Source organism: Colobus angolensis, unplaced genomic scaffold (assembly GCF_000951035.1).
Source record: "Colobus angolensis palliatus isolate OR3802 unplaced genomic scaffold, Cang.pa_1.0 Scaffold315, whole genome shotgun sequence".
In the NCBI taxonomy this organism is placed as follows: domain Eukaryota; kingdom Metazoa; phylum Chordata; class Mammalia; order Primates; family Cercopithecidae; genus Colobus; species Colobus angolensis.
In genome coordinates, this window is record NW_012116433.1 from 488120 (window position 1) to 499202 (window position 11083).

Genomic DNA, 11083 nt, shown 5'->3' on the forward strand with positions numbered 1-11083 from the left:
GACTGTACATTTTAAGGTACAAGCCTTTCTATTATACAATGCCTCCCTATTCTGTATCTCTTAAACTACTGTTTGCTGGTTTTCAAGGACTTTGTAAATCTGGCTCATTCTACCAAACCAACAAATACATCCAGATAAATCTCCAGTGGCACCTAGAATGTTGTCCACTCATTTAAAAAGGTCTCCTAGCCCCACCCATTCCTTCATCAGGGAGCCAGAGTTGCATTGAGCTCTGCAGGGATTCTCCACCAAGAATCAGAATTGTCTGTGATTTTCCTCAAATGAATCCAGAGCTATTGAATGAGAATCTCTGCTTATCAGACGCGTGCATCCTTTTCTCCTCTTAAATAGTCCCGCAGGTGATTCTGAGGCCCACACGGTCCGCTTCCCTCCCTGCGCCCTGCCGGGCCCCCGCGCTGGAGGTGGTTGGATTGGTTCAAGTACTACAGCCCCACCTCGCGTCTTCTCACCGCTTCGGAGGAGGTAGGCGCCTGGGATCCTGGAAGGCGGCCCGCCTTTGCAGCCTGGCCCAGCGGCTCCTGAGACTGGGGCGGACCTCACACCTGACCCCCGAGCGGCTAATCCTGCCCAACCGTCCCACCCGCCACGTGCCCTCGGGGCTGGAACGCTGCGCCCCGGGATCTGCCTCCCGGTCAGGGGGCGCCGGTGCGCAGGCGCGCGGGGCGGCAGTCGCAGCTACCTTCCTGCGCCGCTTCCGAGAGGGCGCCCTAGTCTCTACCCGGCCCGCAACGGCAGTGCTGGCGTCAGGGCGCGGTGGGGGCAAGGCGGGTGACGGGCAGCTGGGCGGTCTCGGGCCGAGAAAGGCGCCTCACCTGGCGCCTCCCGCCTTCCTTTTCACCTCAGGTTGCAGAGAGCCGCCAGGGCAGGTGGAAGGGCCACGCCCCGCTCCCGCGAGGGGCACCGAGAGATGCTGGGGGAGGGGCAGGGACTCCAACCCTAGACCAGGTAGGCGGCGGACGAAGATTGGGGATACTTTCAGGTAAGAGGGAGCGGGGAGCGCCCCCTCGTCTTGGGGTGCCGGAGGTGTGCGGCGGGAGCCTTTCCGTGGGGCCCTCGCCCTGCAGGGCGGAGGCGGCATTGTGTTGGCCTCAGTTCCTAGTCCTGGTTCCCGAGGAGCCCCTGAAGGCTTCGCATAGGAAGTTTGCGCTGGAGTCGAACACCCCACAGGAACCCCAGTTAACGCCTCCCCATGGCCAGGGGCAGAGTTCTTGACACCTGTAGCTTAACGCAGGTGGAGATCCAGGGCTTGAATCGCTCGGCCACGCGCAACCCGCAGGGCACCCTCTCGGTACTGCCTCTGCCTTATTACCCTTAAAACAGGCGTCTCAGTTATTTGTATCCCACTGTTGGTTGGTTAAAAAAAAATCTTTTTTCATGGGTTTGCCCTCTTTTCCTCATGAGCTGCGTTTCTGTCTTCAGTCCTGTAAGACACAATGTCTGAACAAGAGCGTATACAGGAATGTCTGCGGAAGGAAATAAGATCACTTCTCATTTCCACCAAAGATGGTTTGAGCCCACAGGAGTTGGAGAAGGAGTACCTTTTGATGGTTGGCAACCATCTACCACTCCGAATCCTTGGGTATCGGTCCACTATGGAGCTGGTATTGGACATGCCTGATGTTGTTAGTGTCTGCCACGGTGCAGGTGGTACTGTAATACTGAAAGGTAGGTGTCAGATTTTTGAAGGTCTGTAAATTTTGTAATAAGAACAATTGCTTAGTAAATAATTATTCTAGTTCTGCAGTTATTATGCATCCCAGCCAGTGGATTTTAATTTGGCGGGGGAGGGAGACTTATAGGTGCTTTTGAGGTTGTGGGCAAAGTTAGAACCTCTGCAAAATTAACCGTTCCCCAGACAATCGTGCACTCACAAAAACTACACTTTTACATATGATTTCAGGTTATTGGACCTTAAGTCGGGAGAAATAAAAAAGGACTTCTTAATTATAAAAACATGTTTTAAATTCCGTGAAGCACAAGAAAAAACTATTGTAGGGAATTTTGCACTTCATCCCAAGGGTTTCAGATCTGTCAGGAGTCAATTAGTTGTAGTAATAATACATTAAGTTATCTTTTCTTCAGCTGGTAGAATAGCTAGCAAGCTGTTGCCCAAAATGCAAGAAATCGAGGAATCAAGAGTTACTGTTTATCGTGCTGCCTGGATAAACAGCTCCTTGGAGAGTTAAAAACTATAAACCCAGATGCTAAGGATAAAAATGGGAGTAAGTTTTCTACCTAAATATGATTTCTTTTTTTCACATCTCCTTAGCCATTCCAGATGAATCTACCAAAGGAATAGCAAGTTTAGTTGCAAAACAGAGGAGCAGCCATAAGGTTCGAAACTCTATGCATAAGGGAAAACCTAGTCTTTATTCTGGACCAAGATCTCATCGGCGAGTACCTTACCGAGGAAGGGTTGCCCCTATTCTTCCAGCTGTTGTGAAGAGTGAGTTGAAGGACCTGTTGGCGTTATCTCCTGTTCTGCTTTCTGATTTTGAAAAGGCATTTGCCAAAAGATTTGGACGACCATTCCAGTACGTGCAATATGGATTTCTCTCTATGTTCGAAGTGCTGAATGCGGCTTCAGATGTCATTTCTGTAGAGCAGACCAGAGCAGGTTCTTTGTTGATGCTGAAGAAGAATGTAACAGAGGAAAAGCAGAGAGGATGTCCAGCAGGTATGCATGTGAGCAAATGTTGGAGCAGTCCTGGCACATAGAGGGGTGCGTAATGGCTAAGGTCCATGAGTTTGTTAGAGTTGAAGCCTGGCTCTACTACTTGCTAGCTCAGTGGTCCCGGGCAAACTGTTCAATCTACTTAAGCCTTAGTTTCCTTGTCTTTAAAATAGAAATAACAGTATTTGCCTCTCGGGGTTGTGTTGAGTACCTTACATGAGGTGAGTTCTGTAAAGTCTCTGGCATTTAGTAAGCTGATAATAAGTGGTACCTGTTATTATTTTAAAAACTACAAGATCAGCTCTCGAACACTGTAAGTGAACTTTACATGAATGTGTTCATGTAAGTAAGCTATATGGAAAATGAAAAGTTAAAATATTTAAATGATTAGCCTTAACCCTTCTAATCTTTGCCATCACTGGGGCTTATCCTAGGGTACACTTTGGTAATTTTTGTGGTGTAATAATAACCACCTTATCTGTATAGCATTTTACCTTGCATTCTCATTACCATACTAGGTAGGGTAAGTAACCGTGTCTTATAGATAAGGAAATCAAAGCTCAGGAAAACTAAATGGCTTTTCCAAAGCCACATGGCTGGAAAAGTGGTACAGCTAGAGTTAGATACCCAGCTGTTATTGCTGCCCATGCAGTGAGTTTCTGCCCAACTGCTGTGTACATTAAAGGCTCAAGAGACCGATGTGACCATCTGCATAGTATCTCCCTTGACAATATATGGTTTATACACTGAGCATAGACGGAGCCTACTTGGGAGCATTCTATGCCTATTTCAGTGATTTTCTTTTTCTCTAAAATCTGTATTTAGATTAACGTAGGTGAACCATGAGGATGTGTCGCTCGTTTATAAACCAATATTTACACTGTGCTGGGTGATGTAGTTTAAGGATACGAGGATATACTTGGATAGGGAAGGCTCTGGAGGCCAGTAAGTGTTTCAAGTCTAGCCCTCAACTTTATTAGTATTCTTGAAGTCCTAAAACTTGGGAAGACTAACTCATACTATTAAACTTGCAAGAGGTTGAGTTGTAGAAAGCACTTTACCAATTTATTGAATAGTGGGGGGTGAATATTCCTTTCCAGTGATTTTGTTCATGTTCTCCATCCATGGTTCCTACTTCTATCATCAGGATATCTTGAAGTCAACTGGTGGGTTTTTTTGTTTTGTTTTGTTTTGTTTGTGAACTTGGCCTTAGGGTAAAGAAAGAGCTAGGCTGTGGTGAAGTCTGGTGATGTATCTTTCATGTCATACAACAGAATACACCTCTCCAGTGGTATTCCCCCTTCCTATAAATCTTGAAGAATTTATACTTTATTCTGTAGCTTTTCATCCTCCCAGAACTGTGGTACTACTAGTGGTTATCCAGTTTGAAAAGCATAGTGCTAAGCAGGCTCCTTGGAGACTTTTTTGTCTCCTAAATAGGATACAGCTTTTTACATGTTGAATCCCACCTCTCTGTAATTATATTCAGGTGACCTTAAGTGGACTTTTAGATAGCCCCAACCTTTTTGGTAACAGTTATGATCTCTGTCTTCCTCTATGGATGACTAATAACTTATACTATATGTAAGTTTTGGCTTGATATAAAATTGTAAGCTTTCTTTTATTAATTTTTACTTCTAAGTTGAAGGCAGTTAGCTCACAGTAGCCTCTGTATGTAGCCACCAGAAAATGAAATAGAAGTTGCTAGTGACAATTTTTCTCTCTTCTTCTATTACTCACAAAAGGTAAAATTTTTACCCAGCCATTTAGAATGAAACAAGGGTCATACTCCACAGGCTTTCCGGTAGCAAAGTCATGCTTTTCACAACCCAATTCAAACATGGAACCACAGAAGCAAATAATGAGCATGGAAAAGACTTCCAAGTTAACTGTAGTGGAGACTTCAAGGCTGAATCACACTGAAAAATTAAACCAGGTGAGAGATAAGAATTTGGAGATATAAATATACGATGTTTTTAAATTCAGTGGTGCTAACACTTTGATCTGATGGAAAAGTTGACCTTTTAAAAACTGAAGTCATTCAGTTATTTCAAATTTGACTAAGCATTTCCTATGGTTCTGTAGATTAGTAAGCAGTGAGAAGTGGAGTGAAAGAAGAGTACAATTGTATCAACTCCACGGGTTCCACCATTTCTGCAAATGACTCCCAACTCCCAAACCTGTATCTCTTGTTCCAGTTCCTCACCAAAGTTACAGAAGTATATTTGCAATTTATCTCATGAATATCTTCTGAATGGCTGCTCCTGAGCATAATAATCCTGGTATTTTTCTGTGACTGTAAATGCTGAAGGACTTTGAATAAAATCTATTAGAGTATAACCAATAAATGCCTGGCTAAATCATCATGTTAACAACTTAAGTTAGAGCTCAGAACTAGTACATGGAAATTAAGTTCAAAACATGAAAATGCCTGATTTCTTCTAAAATTAGCTTTAGTAACATAATTTACATGTAGTAAAATTTACTCATTTTAACTGTACAGTTTGAGTTTTGATTAATATATAATTATGTAATCACCATCAAAATAAAAAACAGAACGTTTCCATCACCCCCAAAAAAGCTCCTTCATGCCACTTTTGTAGTTTTTTTTCCCCAACTGCAGCCGCAGACAACCACTGCTTTCTATGATTTTGACTTCCCAGGAATTTCGTATAAATGGAATCAAACAGTATCTAAGCTTTTGTGTTTGGCTTTTTAAACTTAGTAGAATACTTGTGAGGTTCATCCAAGATGTATATATCAGTAATTTGTTCCTTTTTCTTGTTTGGTATTAGTACATTATACAGATACACCTAAATTTGTTATCCCTTCCCCATTAGATGACATTTGGGTTATTTCCTCTTTGGTCCTTTACTTATAAAGCCGCTATCAATATTTGCATACATCTTGTATGGACATAGTTCATTTCTCTTGTGTAAATACCTAGGAGTTGGATTACTGCATCATATGAAGTAAGTGTATGTTAATAAGAAATTGCCACTGTTTTCCAAAGTGGCTGTATGACTTTCCTTTCCTATGAGATATGTATAAGAGTTGTAGTTGTTACACATCTTTGTTAACATTTGGGATTGTCAGTTTTAAAAATATTAGCCATTTGAGTGGGTGTGTAGTGCTATCTCATGGTTTTAAGTTGGATCATAATAATATAATGATAATGTTGAACATCTTTTCACATGTGTGTTTGCCATTTGTATTTCCTTTTTGAAGTGTCTATTCAAATATTTTGTCAATTTTATAAAACTGTGTTGTCACTGTGTTGAATTGGAAAAATTTACATATTCTAGATGTAAGTCCTTATCAGAGACATGTTTTGCAAATATTTTCTCCTGGCCTATGTTTGCTTCTTCATTTCCTTAATCTTGTGTGTTGTGTGTGGAAAAGTCTTTAACTTTGATACAGTCTAATTTATTCATATTTTTCTTTCTTTTCTTTTCTTTTCTTTTTTCATTTTTTTTTGATAGGGAGTCTCGCTTTGTCGCCCAGGCTGGAGTGCAATGGTGCGATCTTGGCTCACTGCAACTTTTGCCTCCCAGGCTCAGGTGATTCTCTTGCCTTAGCCTCCTGAGTAGCTGAGATTACAGGTGTCTGCCACCATGCCTGGCTAATTTTTGTATTTTTATTAGAGACAGGGTTTCACCATGTTGGTCAGGCTGGTCTCGAACTCCTGACCTCAGGATCCACCTGCCTCAGCCTCCGAAAGTGCTGGGATTACAGGCATGAGCCACCATGCCTGGCCCATATTTTTTTTTTATTTTTTTTTTTTTTTTTTTTTTTTTTGAGACGGAGTCTCGCTCTGTCGCCTGGGCTGGAGTGCAGTGGCCGGATCTCAGCAGCTCACTGCAAGCTCCGCCTCCCGGGTTTACGCCATTCTCCTGCCTCAGCCTCCCAAGTAGCTGGGACTACAGGCGCCCACCACCTCGCCCAGCTAGTTTTTTGTATTTTTTAGTAGAGACGGGGTTTCACCGTGTTAGCCAGGATGGTCTCGATCTCCTGACCTCGTGATCCGCCTGTCTCGGCCTCCCAAAGTGCTGGGATTACAGGCTTGAGCCACCGCGCCTGGCCTATTCTTGCCTATCTAATGGATTTTAATCTGAAGTTACAAAAATTTTCTCCTATGTTTTCTTGAAGTTTTATGTTTTCAGTTATTATATTTAGGTATATTATCCATTTCAAGCCAGATTTACATAAGGTACCAGGCACAGATCAAAGTTTTCTGCATATAGACAGTTATTCCTTATTATTTTGGCACCTCTATCAAATCTATTGACCTCACACGTGTAGTTCTATTTTGAGACTCTGTTCAGGTCCATTTATCTACATGTCTGTTTTTGCCAATGCTGTACTATCTTTATTACTGTAGCTTTATAATATCTTAGTCATATATAGTTTTGTGTCAATAACAGAGATACTATCTGAGAAGTGTGTTGTTAGGTGATTTTATCATTGTATGATCATCCTAGAATGCAGTTACACAAACCTAGATGGTATATAGCCTACTACACACCTACACTATATGGTATAGCCTATTGCTCATAGGCTACAAACCATTATAGCATGTTATTGCACTGAATGCTGTAGGCAGTTGTAACACAATGGGGTATTTGTGTATCTAAACATAGAAAAGGTACAGAAAAAATACAGTATTATAATCTTGTGGGACCACCATCATACAGGTGGTCTATTGTTGACCATAAGTCATAATGCAGCCCATGACTAGTTAAGTCTTGCAACTTTGTTATTTTTCAAAAAATGCTTTGGATATTCTTGGTTTGCATTTGTAGATACATTTAATTTGATACAAATCAACTTGTCAGTTTCTGCCAGAAATAAATAAGATTGTGATCTTTGTTAGTATCACATTGGATCTATAGATAAGTTTGGGGGAAAAATGACATCTTAACAATATCAAGTCTGCTGATTCAAAAGCATGGTATATCTTCATTTATTTAGGTCTTTACATTCTCTCAGCAATGTTTTATAGTTTTCAATGCATAAAGCTTGCATATATTTTGTTAGACTTATCCTTTATACCTTTCATATTTTTTAGCTATTATAAATGGTATTTTAAATTTCTAATCATTGCTAATAGAAAATCAATTGGATTTTTTTTTGGTATGTTGACCTTGTATCCTGTGACCTTGAGTCATGGTACTTGATAAACTCAGTTCTGTAATTCAAATCATTCTAGCAGCTATTTTGTAGAGTTTGGATTTTCTGCATAGACCGTCATGCCATCTGAGAGTAAAGACAGTTTTACTTCCTCCTTTTCAATCTATCTTCCTTTCCTCCAACCCTTACCACACAGTGTAGGCTCTCTAGTATTATATAATATTATAGAAATGTGAGAGTAGAAAAACTTAACTTGTTCCTAACTGTATGGGGAAAATATTCAGTCTTTCATAATTATGACATTAACTGTAGCTTTTTAGATGCCTTTTATCAGGTTGAGGAAATTCCCTCCTCTTCCTAGTTTCTCAGGGTTTTTTTCATGTATGTTGAATTTTGTCATACTCTTTCTCCATACATTGAAGTTATTATAGGACTTTTTAAAAAATTACTTTTCTTGGTTTTATATTCAGCCAACCTTGTATTTGTGGATGAATCCCACTTGATCATCATATAGTATCCTTTTTATATGTTGCTACCTTAATTTGCTAATATTTTAAGGGTTTTGCATTTGTGTTCATAAGATATATTCTGTAGTTTTCTTGTAATGCGTTTATCTGGTTTTGGAATCATTTTAGTACAGGCCTCATGTGAAATGAGTTGGGAAGTTTTTTTCCACCTCTTTATTCTGAAAGAGTTTGTGTAGCATTGGTATTTGTTTTTCTTAAATATTTCATAGAATTTATCAGTGAACCAAATTGGGCCTGGAGCTTTCTTTGTGGAAAGATTTTAAACAACAAATTCAGTTTCTTTAACAGATATAGGGCTATTTTGGATTTTATGCTTGCTTTTTTTTTTTTTTTTTTTAAATGAGCCTTGGTACCTTGTCTTTCAAGGTGCTGTCCATTTCATCTAGGCTGTCAAATTTATTGAAATAAAGTTGTTCATAATGCTCCCCCAATAACATTTTAACTTCTGTAGGGTCTGTGATGGTTGCTCCTTCTCTCGCTCACACATGTAAGTCTTGCTAAAGATTTATTCACTGATACACAGTCATGCTCCACATAATGACACTTGTGTTAACAAGACTGCATGTGCAACAGTAGTTCCATAAAATTATAACAGAACTGAAAAGTTCCTGCCACCTGGTGGTGATGTAGCTGTTGTAACAACATAGTGCAATGCAACACTTGTATTTGTGGTGACAGTCATATATATAGCACAATTATGTACAGTACATAATAGTTGATAATGACAATGAACAACCATGTTATGGGTTTGTGTTTTTACTGTAGCTTATATCATTAGAGTGCACTCCTAACTAAAAAAATTAATTGTAAAACAGCTCCAGGCATTTCCTTCAGGAGGTATTCCAGAAGGAAGGCATTGTTATCATAGATGATGACAGCTCCATGCATATTATTGTCCCTAAACACCTTACCACATGACAGAATCAATTTAGTGTAGCCTAAGTGTAAGATGTTTATAAAGTCTACAGTAGTGTACAATAATGTCCTAGGCCTACACATTCACCACCCACTCACTCAGAGCAACATAAAACCCTGCAAGTTCCATTTATGGTAAGTGCTTTATACAGATGTGCCATTTGATCCTTTATACTGTATTTTTACTGTACCTTTTCTGTGTTTAGATACACAAATACTACTGTGTTACAATTGCCTATAGTATTCGGCACAGTGACATGCTGTACAGGTTTGTAGCCTAGGAGCAATAGGCTATGCCATAAAGCCTAGGTGTGTAGTAAGGTTATACCATCTAGGTCTGTGTTACATACATTCTGTGTTTGTACAACAATGCAACTGCCTAATAATGCATTTCTCAGAGTGTATCGCCATTATTAAAAGATGCATGGCTGTATTTTTCAAAGAACAGGTTTTTGGTTTTGATAATTTTTTTTATTTTTTCACTTTTTATTTCGTTGATTTCTGTTCTAATTGTTTTGTAACTTCTGTTTACTTTGGGTTAATTTCCTCTTTGCGCTTAAGGTAGAGTTGGTCATGGATTTTGGTCCCTTTTTAATGTAAACATTTAAGGTTATAAATTTCTTCTAAGTATTGCTATAGCTACATCTCCCAAACTTTGATATGAAATTCAAATTTGATATGAAAACTCATCTTCAGGTCAAAATTTACTAATCTCCCTTTTGCTTTTTTTTTCTTTGTATCATGGATTATTTAGAAGTGTGTTGTTTAATATCCAAATATTTGGGAATTTTTTTCAGAGATGTTTCTGTTCTAATTTCATTGTGGTCCAACAACGTAGATTTTGTTCCTTATATATTTATTGAGACTCATTGTATGGCTCAGAATATGTTTAGGTAAATGTTTCATAATTCACTTCAAAAGAATATTTTGCAATATTTGGGTATAATCTATAAATGTCAATTAAGTCAGTTGTGTCATTGAGGATTTCTTTTTAACTGTTTTTTAATGAACTACTGAGGGAGGAGTATTGAAATTTTCAAACATAATTATAGATTTGTCTATTTTACCTTTTAGTTCAGTTAGTTTATGCTTTACCTATTTTGCTTTTGGGGTTTTTTCCACAGATTGTTGGGGTACAAGTGGTATTTGGTTACATGAGTAAACTCTTTAGTGGTGATTTGTGAGATTTTGGTGCCCCCATCACCCAAGCAGTATACTCTGCACCCTATTTGTAGTCTTTTATCCCTCGCCCCTTCCTACCCTTCCCCTCATGTCCCCAAAGTCTTTGTATCATTCTTATGCCTAGGCGTCCTCATAGCTTAGCTTCCACATATCAGTGAAAACATGATGTTTAGTTTTCCATTCCTGAGTTACTTCACTCAGAATAATAGTCTCCATTCTCATCAGGGTCACAGCAAAATGCCATTAATTCATTCCTTTTTATGGCTGAGTAGTATTCTATCATATATATATATCTCTCTCATATATATGAGAGATATAGATCATATATATATGATATATATGATATATATATATATATGTGCCATAATTTATTTACTTGATTGATGGGCATTTGGGTTGGTTCCATGATTTTGCAATTACAATTTGTGCTGCTATAAATGTGCATCTGCAAGTATCTTTTTCGTATAATGATTTCTTTTCCTCTGGGTAGATACCCAGTAGTGGGACTGCTGGATCAACTGGTCATTCTACTTTTAGTTCCTTTTGAGATGGAGTCTTGCTCTGTCACCCAGACTGGAGTGCAGTGGCGTAATCTCGGCTCACTGCAATCTCCCCCTCTCAGGTTCAAGCAGTT

At 39.4% G+C, this 11083-nt stretch overlaps 1 protein-coding gene across 4 annotated transcripts in view; it reads left to right on the plus strand.

Annotated features, from left to right (window-relative positions):
• The first annotated feature begins 453 nt into the window (after positions 1-453).
• The window catches only part of TDRD5 (tudor domain containing 5), a 100598-nt gene continuing 89968 nt past the window's right edge, over positions 454-11083 (plus strand). For 2 of the 4 annotated variants that reach the window (XM_011951124.1, XM_011951127.1), the window contains exons 1-4: positions 463-966; positions 1441-1686; positions 2291-2698; positions 4441-4631. In XM_011951124.1, the coding sequence (XP_011806514.1) occupies positions 1455-1686; positions 2291-2698; positions 4441-4631 (831 nt within the window). In that variant the 5' untranslated portion in view covers positions 463-966; positions 1441-1454. Of the gene's footprint in view, positions 967-1146; positions 1687-2290; positions 2699-4440; positions 4632-11083 lie in introns of all 4 variants that reach the window. The other 2 variants (XM_011951128.1, XM_011951126.1) reach the window with 2 other exon arrangements.